The sequence below is a fragment of the Ammospiza nelsoni genome, chromosome 16 (assembly GCF_027579445.1).
Source record: "Ammospiza nelsoni isolate bAmmNel1 chromosome 16, bAmmNel1.pri, whole genome shotgun sequence".
NCBI lineage: Eukaryota > Metazoa > Chordata > Aves > Passeriformes > Passerellidae > Ammospiza > Ammospiza nelsoni.
Window position 1 is genome coordinate 11,456,538 of NC_080648.1, and position 25,303 is coordinate 11,481,840.

General features: G+C 41.4%; 1 protein-coding gene across 5 annotated transcripts in view; it reads right to left on the minus strand.

The window, feature by feature from the left end:
* Window positions 1–8,868: 8,868 nt before the first annotated feature.
* The window catches only part of FAM13B (family with sequence similarity 13 member B), a 44,994-nt gene continuing 28,559 nt past the window's right edge, over window positions 8,869–25,303 (minus strand). For 3 of the 5 annotated variants that reach the window (XM_059483374.1, XM_059483375.1, XM_059483376.1), the window contains exons 12-25: window positions 23,889–23,956; window positions 23,281–23,335; window positions 22,754–22,901; window positions 20,232–20,297; window positions 18,970–19,180; window positions 17,618–17,747; window positions 17,095–17,176; window positions 16,597–16,826; window positions 16,196–16,279; window positions 15,304–15,399; window positions 13,038–13,121; window positions 12,773–12,945; window positions 12,254–12,355; window positions 8,869–11,214 (exon numbers count right to left, since the gene is read on the minus strand). In XM_059483374.1, the coding sequence (XP_059339357.1) occupies window positions 11,091–11,214; window positions 12,254–12,355; window positions 12,773–12,945; window positions 13,038–13,121; window positions 15,304–15,399; window positions 16,196–16,279; window positions 16,597–16,826; window positions 17,095–17,176; window positions 17,618–17,747; window positions 18,970–19,180; window positions 20,232–20,297; window positions 22,754–22,901; window positions 23,281–23,335; window positions 23,889–23,956 (1,653 nt within the window). In that variant the 3' untranslated portion in view covers window positions 8,869–11,090. The remainder of the gene's footprint in view (window positions 11,215–12,253; window positions 12,356–12,772; window positions 12,946–13,037; window positions 13,122–15,303; window positions 15,400–16,195; window positions 16,280–16,596; window positions 16,827–17,094; window positions 17,177–17,617; window positions 17,748–18,969; window positions 19,181–20,231; window positions 20,298–22,753; window positions 22,902–23,280; window positions 23,336–23,888; window positions 23,957–25,303) is intronic. The other 2 variants (XM_059483378.1, XM_059483377.1) reach the window with 2 other exon arrangements.

Below are 25,303 nucleotides of genomic sequence, written 5' to 3' on the forward strand. Positions count from 1 at the left end.
CCTGGCATCAGCTGCAGCCTGGGAAAGATGGGTGCTTACCCTCCTGAGCTTTCCACTTGTCCCCTCCCCTGTCTGTTCCCACTGTCATTTGTCATCTGGCATAAACCAAATATTTAGCATAAACTAAATGCTGACACCCTATTAACACTACACCATGCCAGTGAGGCAACATCAATATTTCTTCTCCTTGCACACTTGACCCAAAAGCTGCCCTCCATGATATGAATCATTAGGGCTATCATGTTTTCCCTCCTTTAATCAAGGAGTGGTTGCAACTTATCCTGCTGTTGACTCTCAACAAGCTGTTGATTTGAGTCACCCAAGTGGTTTGTGTGCTGCTGTTCACAGAGACCTTGTTCAAAAACAATATTAAATACCATGGAATAAAACCAAAACTGGAGGTCTTTCAACTGTACTTGCTACAAGAAAATCTGTGGGGGTTGATTGACCTGACCTCCTCATCAAGGTGCACAGTCAGCAAACCTCTCAAGCATCTTCCAGAACAGAAAAAATGAGGCTTCAGTTTCACCCTGCATTGCTGTACCATTAAATAACCCCCCAAATCTGAACTGCATTACACTGACTGTTAAATTCCCCAAAAATCCTGCAGCTCTATGATCACACATCTCCTCTGGGCTGCCCAAGTGATGAAACACACTGAGATAACTCCCCTCTGGCACATTTGGAGATGGAGCTGATCACATGAAATCAGCACCCAGTTTGCCCACAGGTTCCACTGGCAGGTTGGAAAGTCTGCATCATTTCCCTGGCAGGTGTTTTTACACACAAATGGAATACCTGAGGTGCCTCACACTCTTTACCAGCAATCACAGTGTCAGCTGTGCCTCGTTCAGTACTCACTCCTCACCCCACACATCATCCACCCAGAAACGTCCCTGCAGTGGAAATGGCTCTCAGTTCCCAGCAGCACAGCTTAGTGACAAGTGGGAATGGCAGAGCAAGCTTAGAAGCTGCTGTCACCCTCCAAATTCAGCCTGTGAGCACCCATCCCCTCCTTGCCCCTCCTCTCTGGTGAGCTCAGGGTGCTGAGCACAGACCAGAGCAAATCCATGTCCCACCTCTGCCTGGAGCTCTCCTCTGCTGAGGATGGCAGGAGCAGCTCTGGGATTTCTGGAGGGCAAGGCTTTCCTCGGAAATGTTTTCATGCAGAGAAACAAATGAAGATGCTCCCAGTAAAGTTCAGAGCAACCTCACCTCGTGGCTCCCAAAAACCTTGTGCTAAATGTTGTGTTTTCAGCTCAGGAAAGGCAACGAAATCCTTCAAATGCGTTTGGAGAAATTCTGGGTACAGACAATGCTGAAACTTCTGAATAACCAGCCTAGGAAAACAACAGGCCAGCTAATTGCTGCATCATACACAAAACACAAGGAAAAAGACTTCAATAAAAATTATTTTCATAGTTTGCAAAGGGATTCCTGTTGGATGGACTCTGCTGGGACAAATGCTACCACAACACAACATTAACCCTCCCAAACATCAACAGTCATATTTACAAAAGAATTTGCTGTTGGAAACAGCCCAGGTCCACCAGCTGAAAGGAGGCAACAACACTGGATCCATCTCCTGTAATTCCACACTTTTTTAGCATACTTACAGCAAATGTCATTACTGAGCTGAAGACAGATCTGACTTCGGTCTAAGGAATCAATCTGAGCAAGTAATCCTGTCTGAGCACAGAAATGTTTGAAAGTGCCACGATTCTGCATCAGTAACAGCCATGAGTGCAATTAGCTGAGCTTTTCTCTTGTTTACATTGAGATAAACCATGGATTTGTTTTTGTGCCAACATTAAAGATGGGTATTTGGCATGGGAAATCCATGGCAGAGACAGGAAGAACTGGAAGGAGCAAGCCCAGTTGAGCAGAAGCACATGTTAGTGCTTCTATCTCCTCTATCATCTCTGGACGAATCAATTAAAGGGAGGCTTTAATTTAAATCACATATTTATAAATTGGAATCAGGCAAAAATACTCTGGAAATGCCCTGCTTCACACACTTCATTTAGCACTGATTTAACATAAGAGAGACCACGTGAACATGCCTAAGTAACAATGAACTATGTAAACCAGAGTTGTTTCATTTAAGGTAATGAAATAAGATTTTAAAGTAATAAACTGCCTGGCCCATCTTGGGTGAAATCCAGATTAATAAGCAATTGTTGTTTTGTGAAGGTGCTGAGTAACTAAATAAAGGCACTGGGAATATGCTAAGGCTCTGTATCTCCTGAGAACTTCATGTAAAGAAAATGTTATTTCAAGGTCTGCCTTTAGTCGTCAGTTTTGCATGCAGAAGAACACAAGGACTAACAAGGATTACAAAATAAAAATCCAGGCTTACATCAGTTCAGGTCCCATAAGCTGAGCTGCTTTGTTTCCCCATTTCTGAGAGATGGAAGCACTCCTCAGCCCCCTCATTATCCCCATGGAGCTGGGATCCATGGGCTGGCACAGCAGTGGAGGACACATCTTCACCCACATCAGAGCAGGAGGGTGAGGAGAAGCTGGTGTTTCTCAGGCAGAACAGCTGGATCCCTGCAGGAACCAGAGCTGCATTAATCATACTTGTGTTTGTGTTTCATAAACATAAATGTGTATGTATGTCTCAAGATGTAATGCTAATGTGAACCTCTTCTGGATAATCAGGTGAGCTCTTACCTTTATGGTGTGTGAAATCCAATTTACTGAGGCATGGTGCTTCCATAAGGGCACCTCAGGCATTTGCAGCCACTTTTCCTCAGGTAGCAGCTGGCAAGAGAGTAATTCATTAAAAATGCAGAACTCAGATCAGGGAACAGACCCAGATCCATCCTTCCCATTTTTTGGCAATAGTTGGTGTCCGGTCTGTACTCTGGTTGCTGTTGGGAAAGATTTCTCAGCCTTTTCAAGGTCAAAGACTGGATTATTAGTCCTTGTTATTAGCAATATTAGTCAATTAAGGCCTGAGATGATTCAAAGGGATTGCATTTATCACCAGCCCCCTGTTTTTCCTGACACCAGGGCTGCTCTCAGCCCCCCACACCCCTCCCACGTGGAGTCCATCAGATCAGTCACGAGTGGTGATGAATCCTGTGGCCTTGACAAGTCTCATGTTGCCTCTTTGTCATTGCACCCATCATCTAGGGAGCTACAAACGTGGTAAAACTGAGAAAGAAATGCTCCAGAAGTGCCCAGAACTGGCTGCATTTGCTGCTGTGGGGGTGAGTTGCCCCATGATTTCACCTCTGTGTTTGCCAGCCTTGGCCAGCCCTGCAGAAAGAGCCCCAGGGTGAGCCTGGTCAGGCTCAGTCTAACCTGAAGTAACTGCTTAGGCTCTGTCCTGCCCTGGAGAGGCTGCTCAGCCCAGGGTCCGGGGCCCCTTGCTGGCCTGGCTGTGGCTCTGTGTCCTCCCCACTCATTACCCACCCTGTTTGCTTTAGCCTGGAACCTGGCAGAGCAGGGAAGGGCTGGGGCACAGCAGAGCTGGCACAGTAAAACTGGGATGGGTGACACAGCACAAACACAAGAGGTTTGGCCAGAAAAGCCTCATAGAGATATACAGCTTATGACAAAACACCCAACAAGCTCAGGTTCCTCAAATCTAGCCATATTTTGAAGCCAATCCAGTCCTCCCTGTGCAGAATGGCAGCCTGAAGGGAGGGCAGGGAGCTGGGCTGGATCTCCCTGCTCCTGCTTTCCTTCAGGATCCATCCTTGCCCTTGCCTCCAGCATCTCCTGCCCTGGAGGAGGGTCTGCTAAAGGAAGAGCTGCTGGCTATGCCAATGTCTCTCCAGATTTCTGTTTCCTTGCATCCTGGTTCTTTACAACACCATGTTGTAAACATGCTGTCAACATCTTCCTTCCCTGGATAAAGTATTGTTCAGATTCCCTTTCTCTGTACTCAGGAATCACAGTGCTCCTCAGCACAGCATGAATGCTCACTTTTACCTTTCCATGGGTGAGCTGCAAAGGTGCAGCTCAAAGGGAGAATTCTGTTTATAAGATTCCAGAGGGGTTTAAAATTACCTCCTCCTCATGATCATGGGTCATGCAAATTCCAAGCTCAGCTAAAAAAACGTTGCACGTGGGCAGCTGTCTCCATTGGAGCAGCTGGGAAATCACCACAGGCAAAAGCCTCCCTAAACTCAGCCTTTCCTAGACCCATGTTAGCCAGGTATGACCTGTACAGACAGCCTGGCTGTAAGAGAGCAAGGCAGTCATAGCTTTGTAGCCAAAAGCTGTTTAAAAAGTTGCTACTTCTTAACTGCAGAAGGAGGCAAAATGTTCTGACCTTGATTCAGGACTGCCTTCACACCTAATTTAATTGCATTTTTAATTGCAAATACACACACTGACCTCTGGACAGAGAGGGCATATTTCTCCAAAACCAGGAACTACCTTGGTTCCTAACCAGGTGCTCTGGGGCCAAACCAATGGAGACAGTGTTGAGGAAAAGGTGGGCTTTATTATTTCCTGTAATCTTAGAAACTGCTGGTTGCATTTTGGAAATTGAAGAATACAAAAGGAGTCACAGTTGCCCCCACTGTGACTTACAAAAGCTATTTCTCCACAGGATACTATTTTTAACATCATAAGAATAGCAAAACTAAACCCATAAATAAAGAAAAATCACCAATTATGCCCATAAAGTCAAATAAAAGCTTGTTCAGGCCAGGTCATACACAGAACAGCAGAATTGGCAGCAGGATAAGATCAGTGAGTTCTAGTGACTGTATAAAGTTGTGAGCTGAGCATTTCCCCAAATGTTAACCAAAAGCAGATGTATGGAAAACAAACAAGTTTCACAGCAATCTATTGGGTCACAGGCTGCATCTACAGCAAGGGGAAATATTACTGCAACTTCCTCTTGCTTTGCTAAAAGGTTTCCAGCAATCTTTGTTCCAGTTCCATCACTGGGCTAAGTCTGTGTCTGTACAACATATTTTTATTTTAAAATCACTTCTGCAAGAAGAAAATTAAAGCCCCCAGGCTGGCTGTAAACATTACTGCACAACAATCCCTGCCATCACTCTCCAATCTGAAAAAAAAGTGTATTTCTGTATCCTGTCTTTTTGGAAGGGCCAGAAGGAAGGTCTACTTTCAGCCAGATGTGGAACACTTTTCCCCACAAAGCTCCATGAATCTCTTCCTGCAGGACTGATTGTGGTACTGCTGTCCCAGTCAGCCATGCTGGCTTTGAGACTTACTTTATTTTTTAAATCCCTTTGGTGTTGAATTGGGAGTTATCAAAGCTCAGGAATGGAAGGAAGAGACCCAGTCCCAGCTCAGGGCGACATCTCCAGTGCAGCATCCCAGCAGGGTGGGGCACGCTGCTCCTGCAGATGCTGTCCCCATCCCCTGGCAGCTGCAGCCGTGCTGAAACCTCACTGAGGGACAGCCCCAGAGGCAGAAGAACTGCACCAAGTCAGTGATGTTAAGATGCTTTAAGTGCTTCTATACTGGCTGGCAACAGCTGCCCTCTGGGAGGGAATGGTTTAGTAGAGCTTCAGGACACAGAGGGCACAGCAAAATGCCTGAGCTCAGCTGGTAACAGATTGGTCACACAGTTTAATTAAAACCAACTACCCCCCCTTATTTTCCTATTTCTGGACAAGAGGAGCAGGACTCTCAATAAATGTATAAACAGCATTTTGGGTCTGTTCTGTGAACCTTTCAGGTGCTATTCTGAGAACTGCCCAGCCCTGCTGGAAATACAAATGCCTGGATGACATCAACTGCTGTGCCTTGTTTGGGGCAGCTCTGACACTCAGCTGGGTGACCAAGGGGCAGCTCCCGAGCCCTGGGGCAGCTCTGAGATCCAGCTATGGGACCAAGGGGCAGGTCCCGAGCCCTGGAGCATCCCGGACCTGCTGGCTCACATCGCCCGACCCCTACTCCCTTCATGCGAGAGGTTAATGCTAATCTCTCAACAATTCCTACCCCGCTATCTGTTACCGTCAGAGAAAAGGGATCAATTTAAGCTTTCAGGGAAATCCCCAAATCTCTCTCCTCGGCTCAGAGCTCACAGGCACCAGAGGGCGCTTCGCTCCATCCTCGCACCAGCCGGAATTCCGGGAACATCCCTTTTATCCCTCAATCCCTGTATTCCCGTAACCCTGGGGACAGGTTACGGGCAGGCCAGAGGCTGTGCACCCCAGGCAGTCACTGCTGTCCGTCTGTCGCCAGGACTCAGCGCAGGAGGAGGAAAACGTGCCCAGGCTCCATCCGGACAGTGCCCCGGGGAAAGCCGGGGCCAGCAGGGAGTGCAGCGCCCCCCGCACCCCCAGGCCCTGCCCAGCTCTGTTCCTGCAGGACACACAGCCCGGCCCCCAAGCCCCCGAATCTTACACTAATCCTACCAGCGGTTGTATTTCAAAACCCATATCCTGTATATGTATTTCTCTAGATGTAATGCTAAAGTGAACCTCTTCTGGATAATCAGGGGAGCTCTTACCTTTACTATGTGTGAAATCCAATTTAGTGAGGCATGATGCTTCCATAAAGACACAAGGAAAGGCTGGGCACCTCAGGCACTTGCAGCCACTTTTCCTCAGGTAGCAGCTGGCTACCTGTGCCTTGTTTGGGGCAGCTCTGAGACTCAGCTGAGTGACCAAGGGGCAGATCCCGAGCTCCGGAGCATCCCGGACCTGCTGGCTCACATCCACCCCGACCCCTGCTCCCTTCATGCATCAGCTGCCGGGGTTAATGCTAATTAATCTCGTTAATGCTAACGCTGCTCCACGGGCTCTGCTCTCCCTGTCTCTGATCCCAGTGTGGAGGAGCAGGGTCACAGAGAAGGGAGCAGAGGCATTCCAAGGCTCCCAGGAGGGGATTTCCAGCCCAACAGCACAGTCAGGGAACACAGCAGCCCTGCCGGGGATCACTGATTTTGGACTTTGGCCAAGCCAAGCCATCCACTCTCTTCTAAGAGGACCAGTTTTAAAAACTAAACCCCTATTCCCTTCCCTCCAAAGGGATCTTGCTGCCAGGCAGCAGCCCAGGACACTTGTCCCAGAACACACAGGTCACTGGTGATTTGTTTATCTGGATTACTCAATAGCATGACAGCAGAAAAGCAGGTGTGTGGCACCTGTGACATCTCCAACCTTTCCTCCTCCTGGCAGCCCTCTCCTACAGAGCCTCAAAACCTTTGCACACATTTCCTCTCCCAGAACTTCCCAAAAGAGCTTTCAAGCTCTCCTCAATCTCACCTCACTACCCTGGGGCACAGGACACCCTCTCCAAACCCTGCCTGGCATTTCCCTGCAGTGACACAAATCTGCTTGGAGAGGGAAAGCTTGGAAAACCCTCGACTTGCATTGTCTCAGAACTGGTTCTCCAGTAATAGATTTCCTAATATAACTGAGCTTTTTGCACCCTCAGAAACATGCTGCTCCTCCATTTTAACTAACAGTGTTCAACACAGTTATTTTCGTCATTAATATCCTACTTCACTGCACATCGATTTGCAGCAGTTCCCACTAAACCATCTTTGAGGGAATTTTTTTCCCTATTAGCATCCTGCTCACAGCAAGCTTCATTGAGTAAATGATGATTTAAGGAAAAATGGGGGATTGTAGAACAGATCAGTAGGAACCTTGTACATTCTACAGGCCAATGTCCCAAGAATTTCTTTCCCCCATTTTCAGAGAAAGGCCATGTGATCAGAGGGAAGGTTACCCTGTCCCAACCCAAAGAACATGCCCAAGGCTGCCTCCCATCTCCTCTTCCTCCCTTGCTCCCTCAACTTGCTGGTTTCCTGTTCCCACTTACCTGCAGCGCAGTCTTCACCTTCAGGAGTTCTTCAGTCCCTGCCACGCTTTAGATTGAAGAGAGATGGATTTTCACAGAGCACAACACAAGAGTCACCTTGAAAGACCTTGACCACTTTCTGTGAGCTCACAACATACTATGAAAGGCTCTTTGGTTGAGAGGAAAAGCATCTTCTGGTGTGTACAGCAGAGTGCAAGCATCACCATGATATTTTCTGAAGAATCCCTTTGCCTGGATTTCTTCTGGAAAGCTGAGAAGCCTCAGAGAAAAATGTAAATAATAATTATCTGATTCTCTTCTCCTGTGTTTGCTGCTTTGGAATGTGCTCTGGAGGTTGTTTACCAACAGGTGCATCTTTGATTGGCTCCATGTGAATTGTTTTTACTTAATGACCAATCAAAGCCAGCTGTGAGTGACTCTCTGAGGGGTCACAGGTTTTTATTATTCATTCTTTTCTAGCCTTCTGATGTATCCTTCCTCTTTCTTTAGTTTTAGTATACCATTTTTTTAAATATAATGTAACCTAATATCATAAGATAATAAATCAGCCTTCTAAGAACTTGTGAGTAGATTCCCATCTCTCTCCTTGTCCTGGGGACCCTCACAAACACCACATGCAAGAGCAATGTTTCCTGACCACAAACAGCAGTAACTGCTGCAGTACTGGTTCCAGGGCTGGGAGATCCTCATGGATACAGAGCTGCAGTTCTGATTCCAGGCTGAGAGATCCTCGCGGCTACAGACACACACCCGATGTGCTCAGCCGAGGGCAGTGAATGACCGGTCCCGGGCTGGCTCCTGCACCCACCCGCTGCTGCTGGGGCAGGCAGGAGCCGTGTCCCGGTGTGCTCCCTGTCACCCCAGCAGCAGCGGAAGCCCAGCCGGCACCACGATCCCCGCCGTCCGTCCAGGAGCTGGGGCCCCTCCCCTGCACAGCCCGCACGGCCCCAGGGGATGCAGTTTCACCCCAGCCACCACCAGGGCACGGCGTGGAATCCAGACCCTGCTCACAGCACCCTGCAGTAAAGGATTCAGCACTCCCTTTTAAGAGATGGCAGTGAAGGAAAAAGCATAATGAGAAACAAAAATACAAGACAATAAAGGTTAAGGTACTTTTATTATAAAAGTCTATACAATGAGCACCAGACATAGCAATGCAATTATATCTGGTTTAGTTATATATATTCCATATCTATATATCCATATAGATATATAGGTTTTGCTTTTACCAAAGTAAAACTGTTATATCACAAAATGCCTAGTTCTACCATTTATTTATTGCTCAACAAGGATGGCACAAAACACACTCAGCATAACTGTTGCCATGCTTATCTACTATACTGAATAAACAGCCAAACACTGCATAACAAACACAAAGCAGCTGTTAATTCTGAATTGGAACCAGTCTGATCACTCACTCACTTATAAAAATATTGGAATCATATAGATTTAAGCATTATAAAGGAGGAATATATTATTTAAAACATTTAAATAGTGCATATTGACATTTTGCATGTGGTATATAAAACACAAACATTCATGTACAACACTATACAGTACACATTAGTTTCAATGTTTGGATACACCCGTGTCTGCAGACTGATAGAAAAGGAACTGAAGTGTACATTGCACAATGGAACTGAATAAAATTGGTAAATGGTCTCAAAGACTACTTTAACCTCATAATTCTCTAAGGTCCCAGATCACTTTGCAGTTAAAAAAAATAAAAATAAAAGAAAAAAAGGCATACCACCAGTGCTCAATAGTTTTAGTGCTTTTTTTTCTGAATTCCAAAAATACATGCCTACAAGCAGAGTAAAACAAACCAAGAAGTATTCTACAGTACACAAATGAAATCTGAGCACTAAAAATCCTACTTGCAACCTATTTCATATGCTTCATGACAGAACAGCAAGTCTCTGAGGTTACTGCGAGCCATTTCTTACATTGTGAGAAAGTTCATTTTTGGTCTTTCATAAAGCAGAGTGAATCGTTGCTATGTTGACATTAGCCAGTCATAAAAACATGCAGTGAGAGTAGGTGCATGCAAAACATGGCCACAATCAAACTGATACATTGAAATAAAAAAAAAACAAAACAACTGAGAAAGCACCAGCTGAAATTAACATTTTGATTTTGCCAGATCAGAAACAGCTGCGGATGGCTGCTGCAGAGCAAAGCTAGTCCCTAAATCATCATTCAGCACAGCAGATGTGATACTCAAAACATTATTTAGATTCAACTCTGAAGCTAAATCATGCAAGGCCCATAAACTGTTTTGCTTACATCGTAAGGATTAGATAATGTATTTTTATTCTCCAACTGTAAAACAAAACCGTGATAAACAGCAGTAATCTTTCCACTCCAAACCGCCGGTTCTCCCTGTGGTGCGTGTTAACTACTCTGATTTTAGCCCTTGACACCATACTCATTTCAGGTACAGTGGGATTTTAACTGTCCTAAGCCAGCTCCTTTCTGTGGAGCCACACAAGTCTGAGCACCACCAGATTTCCCAACCACCACACTGTTCACTGTGCTCCTCAAATCTTCCGAAAGCGGAGATGCCGTATCCAATTCAGCCCAAACACTACGTCACCACTGGCTGATAAACAGCAACCCAAAAAGGGATCAAATGAACAACAATGACATGAGTCCTGTAGGCAGCATGTGATTGAACTTTTCAGTTTTCCAAGGTTTAAAAGCCACTAAGAAAAGGTCACTTTCTGGTTTGTCCACTGTCATCTTTATCAAGGAGGAAACGTGACCGCTAATGAGCAAAATCCATAGACGTTAATTATTACTGTGTACAGGTGCAATTTAGAATACCAAAAAATCAAAGTTGTTCCACAGCAGTCCTTTGAAAGGAATTACAGTCTGTTTAAGTGTTCCAAGAATTAAGAGCTGTACCCTTAATTTGCTGATTTTTTTAGGCAAGAGGAATAGTTCGGTGTAGCATTACAATATTAATAATTTCTTCAACAATGCAAAAGGTTAGTAATAACAAAAGTCTCAAAGTTCTTGAATGCTAAAGATAAAAAAAAGGCTATGGTTGTTTTGGAACAGGATGGATGCATCTGGAATACAAAACTTCGATGGAAACTGTGTTTGCTAAAGTTGGATAGAGCAGTCTCAAACTCAGAAACCTGATTTGTTCTCTAGACAGGACCTACTTACCCTTCAAACATGTCCTAGTGGCACCACAGTAAAGTGCACAAACTGGATTCTTTCAACAGTGCATGACACATGAACACAAGCACCCAATAAGTACAGGGGTAGTATATGGAAACAGCATGTTACTCAACAGGTTGGAGCAATATAATTTAAATTGATTTTGAAGAATCTTGTTTGCTGATAAGGACTTCCAACAGCCTCAGTTTGGCTTTGATTTTCTTGTACTCCCTGTACTCATCCAGCATTGGGACCCGATCTTCTTTCTGTACATTCCTGTAAAAAGAAAAACATCAAAATTTCAACTAAATCATCCATCCTGCAGCAAGCCAAACACAAAAGCAGCTACAGGAAGTTATTTTAGGGCAGGTGAAAATATTATTGGCAGCTTGTTCACCAATAAGAGGCATGACATATTTTAGTTTATAGTAGTTAAAATTGCCATCACCTAAAAAACTGAATTGAAAATCCAGCAGAAAATTTTCAGCAGAACTGCTGCAGCATTGGGTAACAACCATTGCCCTAAGCTCTCCTGGGAATTTTACTAACAGGATATGAAGAGTTTCATTTCAGATCCTGGGTATACACTACAGAAAAAGTCACATTTAAGTCAACCTACATTTTTTACTCTAAGAAGATTGACCCACAAATTGGCAGCAGAGCATTATTCTTGCTGGACTATAATAAATAATCTATTAATATGATTAACCTCATTATTTGCCATTGAAGTCAAAAGGAGTTTTGTTCCAAACTCAGTAAGTGCATGATGAAGCCACGTTACAGGAGTTTGTAGCTCAGGAGAAATACAGGAGAAGGCAAAGTCAAGTGAGAACATTTGCCAGTCAAGGAAGTGACCTCTTAGGACTGTTGTTAGGTTTGCTCATGACATGAGACATCTCCAAAATACAATGGGCAGCAATGCAATCCCATTCATGACAAAACAAATTCAAATCAGAAACCTAAAAGAACTAAACTATATGGAGAATAAAAGTTAGAAAAACTTTTACTGGTAAAGCAAATATCCACTGCCAGAACTGACCTACTGGAACAAGGGGCAAATTTCCCTGCCCCATGTTAAAGAACAGAGATAATATGGGGTTTTTAAAATAAACAAAAACATACTTTCTAGTAGGTATTTTTAAATGCTGTTTTTTTCAATGGAACTGTTAAAAATACACAAAGTTTTCTCCCTCAGGAGATTATTCACAGCAGATCAAAACAGATCAGATTCCAGCTGACAAGATTCAAAGTTAGAAAACACACTTGGCTACATAATGAGGCTGCAGCCCAGCATCTGGTATTGTGCTAAACAAACCTTCCATTCTGCTGATAAAACTCCTCTTCAAATTCTCGTAATGTCTTACGTAGCTTCTTCTTCTCAGCTCTGGCTTTCCACAGTTGCTCCAATAATTCAGGCCTAAAAATTTCAAGTGAAAGAAAAATATGTTGGCCTTACAATAGAACTTCAATTCCTCAGAAACAACTGAGATAGCTGCACTAATAATTTATTTGTCTGGCTCATAAGGAACATGCTGTCAGTTTGAAAGTGAAATATTGAGAACAAACTAGCAGTTAATAAAGGAGTATAAATTTTCTGCTGTCTACACAGCTCAAGTAAGGCTGAAGAAGGTTTAGAAGATACTAAATAATTCACTGAGTACAAAAAGATCTTAGTCAGACATGTCAGAGCAAAGAACACTCATTCAATCCAAACATTTCCTGAGAATTGCTGAACATGTCACTCCTTTCACCCATCATCAGAGATTCAGTATCATGACTCTAACTACAATAATTACAACTATCATAATTAAATTATCCATTTAATTGTCCATACATAGAAGCAGCTCGGGTGCTGGAGAGCCTCAGGTCCCGGGTGAGTTTCTCTTGACCATCTTCAATATCAGACTCAGAGTTTTCAACTGGGCTTAGAACAGGCTGTGTTTGGGCAGCAGTTTTTAAGATTTCATTCAGATCTGTAGACAAACCATCACTTTCCTCCTCTTCCTCCTGAAAGTGAAAACAGAAATTCAAAACAAATATGATGTATTTCAGTTCCCTATTACAAGTGCTGGGAGTATTTTTAAAGGCATTGCACCTACCTTAATTTCTTCAAAAAAATGGGCAGTTTCACCTTCAATAATGGGCTGTAACATCTGCCCCCGCCTCTTGGTTGATGGTGAGCCCTGAAAAAATGGAAATTTGTTTCAAAAGGTACAGTAAGACATCAAGTGCTGTTTGATGTCAGAATTACATTGAAGACACCCAATATTTCCTCCCTAAGATGAATAAAAGACAACGAACATACTTACAGAGCACAAATCAAACAACCACACAACCCACAAAGCTCAGGTACCCAAAGTATCCTTGACACAGAAATAATTGTTGTAGCTTATAATTTATTTTACAATATTAATTTTCAGACTAAAAAGAATTTGCTCTCTCCATGTTTTGTAGAAGATTCATAAAGTGCAATGATAGCTCTGAATTTGTATTTATTCTTGTTCCTCCCAAACCAAAGCACAGTTACAGAGGCAGAGCTGGATGCTCCTACCAGGCATTCATTGGGAATAACCCTGCCTGGTTCCTTTTCCAGACCACTCTGAAGCCCTGCAGGTGGAAGTGTGAAATCAGAGCTATGTGTTGCCAGCTCAGAGCCAAAATCCTTTAAACTCCAGCCTAAAGTAGTGTCCCTGTCCAGGTGCCTGCTGCACACCTGCCATAATGTCCTGCTCATCCCTTATCCCAGACAGCAGAAGCAGCTCCAACAGATGTTCTCTGGACAGGAAAATGTGAAACACAAAAGCCACACAGACAATGACCTGTCAAAAACTTTAGTTCATGAAAGGGAAATAGTCTTCTGCTTTTCTGGACATTTCCATACAGGCTTCAGTGCATGTCATTGGTGTACCAGAATACAGTAAGAGATCTCATGGAATTAACTGTTATATAAACCTAAAAATCCATTATTGAATATATATTACTTAGAAGTTACACCTGAACAATCCTTGGCAATATAAGAAAGCTCCTCATATCTCTTATAGGTTTCAAAACCAAAGACCTGTGAAAGAGATTTTACAGGTGCTGCCTACAGCACAGGTTAGGAATCATGTCACTGACATCTCTCCTGAATTTAAAATCCTTCTGGTGGGCTGTAACCCATCCCTTTATTTCACAGCCAGAAAGTCAGAATGGCTATGGTACAGTCATAAGGCTGCCCAGAATGTAAAACCCATCTCAGCTGAAGTCAGATTTCTGAGGGGAGAGATGGGATAGAGCTCAATCAATCAAGGGCACTACCAAAAAGCTGTGACTCACCAGCCCCACAGAAACATAGTGGTCCCTAAGAGCAGCCTGTGTTTATGGAGTTCAGAAAGGGATTCTGATAGAAAAGCCTTAAACCTGACTGTGACAAAAATCATGTTTTTCTTTAAAAGGAGCCACCAAAACCAATGTATGTGCAAGAAAGGCAAAATCTTGACCTGGTCCCTTTATCTCAGTGTACTCCAGCTCAGAGGGGAGAGCTCAGAACTGTCAGTGACAATGTAAACAGCAGATTAAATTGCTGCTGAGTAAGCCCAGCTACCTGTGTCTGGGAAGAACTGTCTGTATGCAAAGAGATTATCTCGTGTCAGCTATGCAGTCCCTTCCTTCCAAAAGGGTCAGCAGCCAACATCCAAACAGGTATTTTGCAAGTCTGGGTCAGTATGCAAGGCTTGGATTGTGGCTCATGCAGAACAAAACCAGCTGGCTGTAATTCCCCAGCTGTTTTACAGGTACTATAAACAAGGTTACATCAATTTCCTTGCACAGTATGAAAACTTTTCTTCCTCATCTCTTAGAAGACCACAGAGAGAGGATAGAAAATTCAGAAGGAAATGAAGCGAAAACACAATGAAAAAGCAGGGATGTTGTACAGATGCTGCAGGTGCTGTAACATGTCTCTCTCTGAGGAAGCATGAAGGAATGAAATGGTTCTGATGGCAATCCTGTCACTCAAGCCTCTGCTGACAGCAACCTGCACTGCAACTGGTGTTACTATTCTGGGGAGGACTGAAAGTACAGTATGTCCTGGGGATCCATACCTAGCACAGGCACTTGGGAACATCTCAGCCACAGCAAGTTAGCACAGCTCACTTACTTCCACAGAGAACCATTTAATTCCCAAGAGCCATCAAGGTCACAGAAAGCTTGGAACTGCTCTGTTCTCAGCAGTAAATCAATCAAATGCCTCAAGTACAATGACAACAATATCTTGTATCTTTCACAAGAAAGATGTTTCACACAACAGTGTCACTAGCTTTTCTAAAGGCAGCCTCGCAGTTCAAAAGTGGGAAAATAAACAGAAATAGCATTTGTTTTACTCACAAGAATAGGAGTAATGCTTGCTCTAGTTAACATTTGTTTTACAAGTCTGTATCTGTCATAAAGTGGCTTCACAATATGTCTTTCTTCTCTAGTAACCTAGAGGCAGAGAAACCAGAGAATTAATGATACCGGTCACTCCATCACAGACAAGCAAACACAAAGCTGTGTGCTTCTCCTGCCAGGCCACCAACATTCCAGCTAGGAATATAAAACTACCTTACACTGTGTGCATGAAAGGGGGTTTGTGCAGATAAAAGGGAATAACTCGGTGCTTTTTCATTCTCTCTCACTTTAACACCCTGTATTTTTCAGGGAAAAGATTTAAGCGGTTCCTAAAATTTAGGGGAGCCTCAGCACAGGCAAACCCTGTATTTAAATATCCATGGAAAAGAGGCAAAAAGGGACCAAGAAGTGAGGGAAAAGATGTGTGCCTGGCAATGATGATGGTTCTACAGAAATGAAAGGGAAAAAAGAAAAAGATGGAACTGTAGAGAAGGAGGGTGGGAACTGTCCTTTCATTTCTGTTTCTGTGAAATCCAGAATAACATTTCTGGTCTTTTCTGAGGAAATTCAATAATCTTGTTTATTTTTCAGACATCTCTTTGCCTCACAGACATATAAGGCACCAAATGACACCCATCACTTTGCAGACTCATATCAACTGCTGATTTCTGAAAAGGGGGCCTATTCATACATACTTTTTTTCTTTTTTAAGAAGTCAATGCAGCAAGTTCCTCAGATGGCAACATGGAGGCCAATAGATACCTCTGTGTTTTGGAGAAGGAAAAAGAAGAACCCCCACACCAGCATTAAGTTCTGGTCTTAGTACTGCTCAAGAGTTACTGCTGTCTATGCACACAATGGCAGAGTTTGAAATAAAGCCAAGCATTACCGGCCGTCCATGTTGGCTTTCATAATACAGGAGGCTCTTCTGGAGAGATGTTTTCTCTTCTACCAAATGGTCCTTTGTCATTTTCTATCAAGAATAATTAGCATTTAATCAAACACAAGTCACTTTTATTCGCTATCCAGATGCCTAAGCCAAACTTAGCTTAGTTAACATCATACAACCCACCTTCGTCCATTTAAAGCTGTTCAATATTGTCAGCACAAACTTGCAAACATTTTAATATAGAGCAAGGAGAATGTGGTTCATGTTGATAATTTCCCCACTGAGTCTGAAATATGATGGCCTGGCAAGGGGCTGTTAGCCAGAGGCATCATCATGTGATAAAGTGGTATCTCAAGTGCTCTATTTCCCCTTTATTGTCTCAGAAAGAACCTTATGCTTACCTTTATATCTTCTGGCAAACATCTCTCAACTCGTTTTTCCTTTAATCTTTTCAAAATGAGTTCAAGTGTAGCTTCCTTGGTGGGCTTCTTCTCTTTCTGCACAACCCTCATCTCATCCTCATTTTCCTCATCCTCTTGGTCAAGAGAGGAACCAAAGCTTTTTGGAAGAGTGTTACTTCGTGGACGTGTTTGAGGTATGAATTCTCCCTCTGAGCTCCGCTGCTTTGCATCTGAAAAGAGAAAAACTGCTCAGTCCAAAGGTTTAAAATAACACAGTTTATTTAACTGCAAGTACAGCAACACAGCAATTTGCATATGGAAAGTTTCCCTCCTAAAGAACTAAAGCCATAAGAATAATTCGATTTTTGAATAATGCAGAATGTAGAAATGAAACATTTTTGTGCTGTGGAAGTTTGCTGAATGCTGAATGACACAGCCATTTCAGTCATGGAGATAATTTGTGTTGCAAGAGAAGAAGAAACTGTAGCAATCTCTTACCTTTTATTTGCTTTCTCAATTTGGTAAGTTCAGTCATCCATTTTAAAACTTTTGGATTGGCTGCAATATCACTATAGGAAGGCTGAAAAAAAATACAAATAAACTACATATTAAAACAAACACACTAAAACTTGTTTATAAATACTTCTTTAAAGATTTGGTAAGATTTGTGATGGTGAATGTGAACAGGAATGCCACTCAGTATCAGTTCAGATCTCAGTGACAACATCTCTGAAAATAAAACTGAAGCAACTTCAGCAGCTGAACCACAGAGTGGTAAGACACTTCTGCTTTTCCACACATCTGAAATGGCCTCAGTCTCTCAGCAGAACTGTCACTCTCCTCCTCTGGCTCTGGCATTCTGGCACATTTTCTAATATTGCTGTTGCTCAGCTCCCTTTGCAGAAAGAAGTGTGTAACAAAATTCTCATTTGTGAACAGTTATTCAATAATGAACCACAAGAGTCACTCAGCCCTCCCATGCAGTTGTTTATCCTGAACAAAGACAGAAGTGCTAACCTACCTTGCTGTTTTTCTCTTTTTCAAACTGTTCCTCAAATTGCTTTATTTTTTTCTGTAATTTCTTGACAAGCTGATAAGGTGTCTTATCTTCCCTTTTGTCATCTTTTGAGCTAAAGGATGCTCTTCGTGTTCTGTTTAAAAACATTTTTAAAATGTAATTTAGATAATTAATGAGTGCAAACAACATGTATATTTAAGAAAGAGTTTAATAATTTCATTCTTCATGAATGAATTAAACAGCTTCACTCAACTGTCTCAGGTAAGTTAAGAGATAATTAAGCCAAAAAGTATTCACATAATTTGTTAGTCTTACTAATACATTTCTTAGATTTTGCTAACAGACTTAGAAAGTATGTGGCTTTGGTTTTACATCATCTTTCACACAGCTCCTCGACATTTGCTGCTCTTGTAAAGTGTTTTTTGTTTCAAAACTGACATGAGAATTTTCCAGAACACTTATTATACAAAGTGCCTGAAACATCCCTCAACACAGCCAGTGAAATCTATGTAGTCCAAGATATTAGCAATACTAATCTAATAATCCACTAGAGCAGATCCTTATTCGTTTCAGAATGAGGAGAAGAGCTATTATCATCAGCACTTTCTGCAGGTCAGTCTTCTACATCATTTTAACAGTACTTGGTAAAATGTCTTCTGTGGTTAATTGGAGAAAACTTGCACAAGGATCTTTTTGCATCAATAAATCTGCCAGACAGACAACTATAAACTCTAAACTTGTTCCAATCTCCTGTTTCAGGCTTTCTCATTTTTATGACATTATTTCTTCCCTAACAAGCATGAAAAATCTTCTCAACTTCCCTTTCCCAGTAACAGGAGCAGACAGTACAGCTCACAAGTTATTTACAGTTTTGGAGAGTCACACTGCCCAGTTCACAAATACAAATAACCTGCAGCTTGTTTAGTGACAACTCTAATATACTAGGCTAAAAAAATAAAAGAAAAAAAATGCCAGAGCTTACATAAAATCAGACCAGAGTCTAGCAAAGCCTGGTAAACAAAGGATATAAATACTACTTTCAGCCCAGGAAGTGCCATTTGTCCGAAGCTGTGACCAAATGCCAGGGAAAGCTCTGCAATCTTGTCCTATTTTTATCCTCTTTCCCTCAGCATCTGTCAAAGGCCACTTGAAGAGCCACAATCCCACCCCAGCTGAACCTCTGCTCCAACTCTCTGCAGCAGTTCCTGGGCGGGCAGAGCAGCCAAATGGTCACACAGTGTTTGACCTTGGTCTTCAGTTCATTCAGATCATGAAAACTCGTGGCAATCTCAAACAGATGTATTTTCATCCTGGCTTAACACATCCTGGCCCCCAGACTGCAATAAAATACACACCTAACAAAAGAAAGTGCTTTGGATGAAGAGTCCAACGTTTCTGGATCATGTAAGAAACGCTGGCTTTGCCCAAAATCCAAACTCCGATGTGACAAAATGGGATGACAGTCCTCTTCCAATGGATGGTTAGTCATCCTCCCAGCCTGTGGGGAAAGCTGAGCTTCTCCAGATTCACTGTCCTCCTGCCAAGACTTGAAAGCAGGAAATGGATCTAGGAGATAAAAAAAAAGACACAAAATGGTACTTTTCTGTTACCAGAACTATCAACAAGAGTTGAAACAAAAATGCGAACCCAATGCTTAGTCTTGTATGCTCTAGAGGATGTGGTGTCATACACAAAGTGAATAAAAACAGTGAAATGCATCAGAAAGCTACAAATTCTGTCATAAAACTGAAAGAAAAAGGTACTGAAATGAAGTATGCACACTAGGATCCCTTTTTCAAAGTGTATCTTGGGAGTATGCATTTCTGAGCAGTTCAACAGTGTAAGAGAGCCTTATTTATGTATCAGAAATATACATCAAATAAGAAGAATATGTTTATTGTCCATTGCAGTATTTTGCTGTGGAAATTCATTTTCATACTGTATGCATGTACTTTGAAAGTTGGTCTTCTTGGTTTTGAAGAAGGTTTAGGGACAATGCCCATTTGCTTAAGTCTTTTTCAAGGAGTGTTTTTGGGTTTTATGATAAAATCTACCTTTACAACACTAAGAAAAAGAGATTGCTTAATTTGTGGAAGGTGATTTTTTAGGAGGGAGATTCCAAAACAATCAATTCTTTCAAATCCCTATGAAAAGCTCCTTGCTAACATTTCTTATAATTGGCATGGCTTTTTGCTGTCTAAAAAAAAGCTGACACAGCCTTTCAATTACTTCAATTTAAAATCCCACCCCCCTTTTCCTTTCAGAGTTACCTGTTCTTTTTCCTAGTTCAAATCAGAAATTTGAAAACTGGGTTCAAAGTGTGCAGAACAACAATAAAACCCACAAAGTAATCTTCAAAAAAAAAAATAACCCTTGTACCTGCTTTCCACTGCACATTTACTAAGTATGATTGGGAATTTTTTTGTTGTTTTTCAGCTGTGATCTTGCCTGTTTGCACAGTACAAGATACAAGAAGGGGACCTTTTTGAATCAACAAAAAAAGCTGCAGATCAGAATATTCCCAAGATATAAGGGACAGCAGGTGAAGGGTTAGTCAGAAAGCAAACCATCAACTATCAAAAGGCAGATAACTGAACGTATGGCGAACCATACTTACCCTCCCCTTCTCTCTGCAGATGCATTGTTTTGAAATCAATGAGGGGGAAAGTGATAGGGCATGGCGCTAATAAAATGAAAAAGAATGGCAAAAATACTAAAGTGAACACACAGCACAGTCAGAACAAACTATACATAACATGTAAAGCAGGAAGATACAGTACCAGGGAAAAACATCCCATCGTTTTGGACCAGGCCCTGAGCACTCTCAGCTTCCAAGCAATTCCCATGGCAGGTAAGGATGCTCAGTCCTCAGCCAATTTGAACTTTTACTGGAAAGGTTTACAAAGAACTGGTAGAGGAATAGTAAAGACTTATTGCAGTTTAATGAGAGACTTGTGCATCCTCACATGAACAAAGGCAAGCTCCAATGTTTTTGATCAGAGCTTGTAAATAATAGAGATGGTGGTGATTTCCAAAAAGCAGAGCAAATGCAGAAAAAATACTCAGAAATATAAATCAACCATTCTGCATTTTCACCTTGGGCCAGCAAGCATTTGATGTTGCTTTTCAAGAACTCTGTTGCATACAGGCCTTTAGTTTTCTACTAGATTTGCTTTAATTACCCAAACCTTGTAACTGAATTTGGACTAGTAGAGGTTTCTTAACAAAATCACTCTACTTCAGTGGAATGCCACAAGGACTTGCAGTGCCTTGGAAGGCTGAGTTCCTAATAACCATCCTAAACAGAACTGAAGTACAGTCAATGTTCAAATACTTCACAGTGAGATTAAGACCTCTTGCAAAGAACATGATTTAATACCAAGAAGTTATAATATAAATTTATAAAGAGATACACTGCTCTATTTTCAAAACAAGAGTCATAAAGCTATTTGGGGAAGTAAAACCAAAAGCAACTTCACGAGCAGATTTAAGGAAATAATGAAAATGGATGCCACAAACCTTCTGAGAATACATATTAAGTCATCTTAGCACAAATAGAGGATGCAACAAAATGTAATGTGCAAGTAAGCAATTAAACTAAATAAAACACTGAAAACATAAACAGGATTTTTATGTTCTAGCTTTTGTTCTTAACCTGGGCAACAAGATGGAAACCTGGACTCAGTGTCTCTGGGTGCCTGCAATTTGACTTCTCTATGCCAGGACTTACCCTGAATGTGCAGTTTGCTAGGGCTCAAGAGCACCAACCAGCAAATATTGCACAAAACAAATGAAGCCAATAACAAGTTGAAAACCTCATTATTTGCAAAAGGGTTAAAAGAGAAGTGTGGGCTGATGAAGTCAATTAATTTGCAAGACAGTCAACAGCAGTGACAAACCAACAATCAGTTCTCACCACTTGAGCTTCAGGACAAAGCTGTATGTGCTGACAGCTCCAAGCTGCACTGGTACAGAACACACATTCCAGCTTTACTTCCCTCATTTTAATACTTCCAACACTGCAACCACAAGTTCAGTGCAGTGATTCCTTGCTACCAGTGCCTTGCTAAGGTTTCACTGTGACAATTAAGGCATCTCAAGGAACAGCTGTCACTGGAAGAGCCTGCTGAAAGCTAAAACCCTGTCCCTGCACAGTTAACCTGCATACATCTATCAAGTTGTACTGCAGGTTTTCCAAACCAGAACTGAGTGGCCTGTGGCCATTGCACTGTCAGTGACAGCTCACTGTGGTTTAGCAGCTTAGATCACTTGCATTTTTTAAGGTGTGATGACTCCAACACCAGGCAGAGGAAACATGATATAAGGAAGACATAAAAAGAGAAGTATTTTGAAAAGAAGGTATTGACAAGAGTGTTCTGCTCTGGTCACAAAGAACTTATGGTTGTTTTAAGTAAAACAAAAGTTTTAACAGTTTAACTAAACATTTGAGCAATAAAATTCAGTCAAGTCACAAGCTCAGGGGATTGCTAAACCTGGAAGGCAGTGAAGAATATGGTCACAAACGCAGGGAATCCTGTCTGAGAGAAAACTGTTATAAGTATTTTTCTTCTCCTAAAATGCAAACCATGGAAGGAGAAGGGGCACAGAAAAAAATACATCTGCAACTTCAGCCTTTATTTGAAAATTCAGAGCTGCTTCAAATTCTCCAATGACATGGAAACCAAAACAACTGACAAATTTTTCTGAAAAACTGAAGTATGAACTGCTGTGTTTGGCAGGTTAGTGATTTTAAGTCAAATTCAGCCAATTCAATAGCTTATAATTAATAAAATAAAAGACAAACAAGACACAATGATAATTTTAACTAAATTATATAACTTGACAAAGTGTTTTTAAAGACTTGGATGAGAGACTCAGGGTCAATAAAAAACAGCAACAAAACATGCCACCTAGAATGAAACTTGGACTTCTTTGCTTTCCTTCTTTAGTTTTCCTTATATTTTTTAAGGTCCTTAATTAAGTTGCAGATGGTTCTGAAACAAGATGAGACCTATGTCATGACTTGGTTGATCTTACCATGTGTACAGGAACATGCTGTCATCTCCTGCTTTTACTCTGTAAATAGTTTTATTTATCACTCCTCCCTAACTACAGTGTGAGCTAAAGAGTGAGAATTACCTTCCCATTTGTCACCCTCAGACACATTCTTCAGATCCAGATGTGGCACTTGGACAGCCGGAGCTTCCTCGGGAACGTGAACGCTGCCGTCCCCCAGCACCTCTGAATCAGGGTTTGCATTGAGATCACAGGGCTTGCTACTTGAATCCTGTATTTAAAAAACAGAACAAGTTTATTATTACTCAGCAGCTGGAAATCAGGTACTTAATCAGCTCCAGCACTTTTAGAAACTTTAAGGAAAAAAAGAAATCTCTCCAAACACAAGGAATTAAAAATAGACACACACACTGCAACAGCAATCAATTATTCACATTCCAAAACATTTCTTACATGAGATGCATAAGCACAAACTTGCTGTGCTGCCCTAAGTTTCTGTGAAGTGACATGATGAGCTCTCTAACAGAGGTCTTGCAAGCCTTGCAGCACCAAACACCATAAGATGTTAAAAACTAAATTTTTTGTGTTACTTCACATTTGAATATCTTATAAGATGCCGTGTATCTGTATACAAACAAAATCTTTCTTACCAGAAATGCCTCTGAAGAATTTCTATCATTGCCATCAAGCAATATACTATTTTCCCTAAAAAGAAGACAGACCTCATTATCATTTTAAATGGACATTATCATTTTAAATGGACAGTAAACACTATACACTCCCCTTATATTTTTTTTACAAACCCCATGCAGTTTAAGCAGATAGCCAATGTATTTACTTCAGGCAATAATTAAAACTCTGAGGGATAAAAGTTATATTACCTTTTTTCCACTTTCTGATCTTCATATTGGATTTCAAGTCATAGCATGTAAACAACTAGACTTGAACAAAGCTGAAAATAAAACCAGCTCAGACCTTTATTCTCAAATAGTCAACATTTTTAAACTCAACTGAAAAAAACCTGAAATTTCAATCAGTGCTGAACTAAAGCTGCAAATTAACAAAGCTTTCTGGCTAGTCACTGTTGCTAACATCAATTCTTCAATCATTAAGAGCAATAAAATGTGTCAAAATATTTTGTAGAAAATAAATTTTTATCCTTCTGTTTCTCTTGCCCAGAACATAGGGCTGATCACAAAAAAAAAAAAAAATCTGTAGGTTAATCATATAGATTGTATGAGTATAAAAAACCACAAACCTTTCACTATTATTTTCTTCATCAACATCTTCATCTTCAACACATGGTTTCAATAATATGTCTGCAGTCTGTTAGGAAAAAGAACGTTTAGAAAGATTTGGGAATGGCTCTCTCAACAGAAAACATTTGCATAATCATCTCTGACCACAAAATGCCCTCAAAAACTAAAACTTCCTTGTGTGTGGCAATGGAAATCACACTTTTTAACCATGTGACATTTTTACATCTCAATTAAGGCCAGTGTCCAGGTGTTTTAATCACCAGAACTCAGATACTAACTTTCCATCTTCAGATAAACCATTTTTATTATTTCTTCAATAAAAGTTGTACCTAAAATTGTCACTCATGATATGAAGTTTTGGGGTGACTAAAATCATGGCAGTTTGTACATCCTAGTCTCAAAAACCTCTGAGTTTTTGTTGTATCTAACATATATGAAATGAAACAAGTCTGACAAACTTTTTAAAGGAGCTACTAATCCCTGTTACTAAATAAAGCAGAAAGAATTGGAAGGGGATGAAAAAGTGCTGTCAGTTCTATGACACCATCTCACAAAACAAGTTCAGATGAATCCACGTCACAACTTTGTTCACTAAAAGTATTTATGCCAAGGCCCAGTACTTGATTTCTTCAGAAAAGTTTCTTATTTGGGGGAATAAAAGAAATTTGAAATATAAAATATGTCATTTGGTTTTAGACTTCAGGAATTCTCACAAAATTATCTTTCCAGTGCCTGAAGATAACATCAAGTTACCAGGAGACTTCAAACACACCAACAGTTGCCAGTTTTATGCTGCTGACAGCAACTGACACCCCCGTCAGAAAAAACATCATTCTCCTGCTGATATTATTTCAGTCCTCAAGTCAAATTCCAATCTGGGGAAACAATTTTTAATTACAGTGCATTTGTCATACTCCAGCAGATAATTTCCAGCCTGGAGATGAGCTGTACAAGTCTTGCACAGTCACACTTACTCGAGTTGTGCAAACAGCTGCTTCTATTTCCATTCTGGGCCCAAAGGAGAACTCACATGCAGAGCTTTCTTTTCCTACCACCCTACACACTCCTCTCAAACTCCTTTCACACAGCAGAATCACCACGTTTTCTCTTTAACCTCTCCATAAATGGTACAATTCTCCAAGAGCATTTGAAACAGTGTATTAAAAAGATGGTAAAAACTAACATTGAAAAAAGCAAAACTCCACACTAAAATGTCACCTTACTACTGACAGCAATGGACAGAAGTCCATCAAAAAGCAAAAAAAGGCCAAGAATGCCACCAGGTTTGACAAGAAAATATTTCTATTGTGCACTCACAAGCATCATATTCCCTTTTATATCCAACACCACGTTTTATGCATTTTGTGCTATAGGATAAGAATCTAATTATTTTTTAGACCAAGTTTTGGCACTA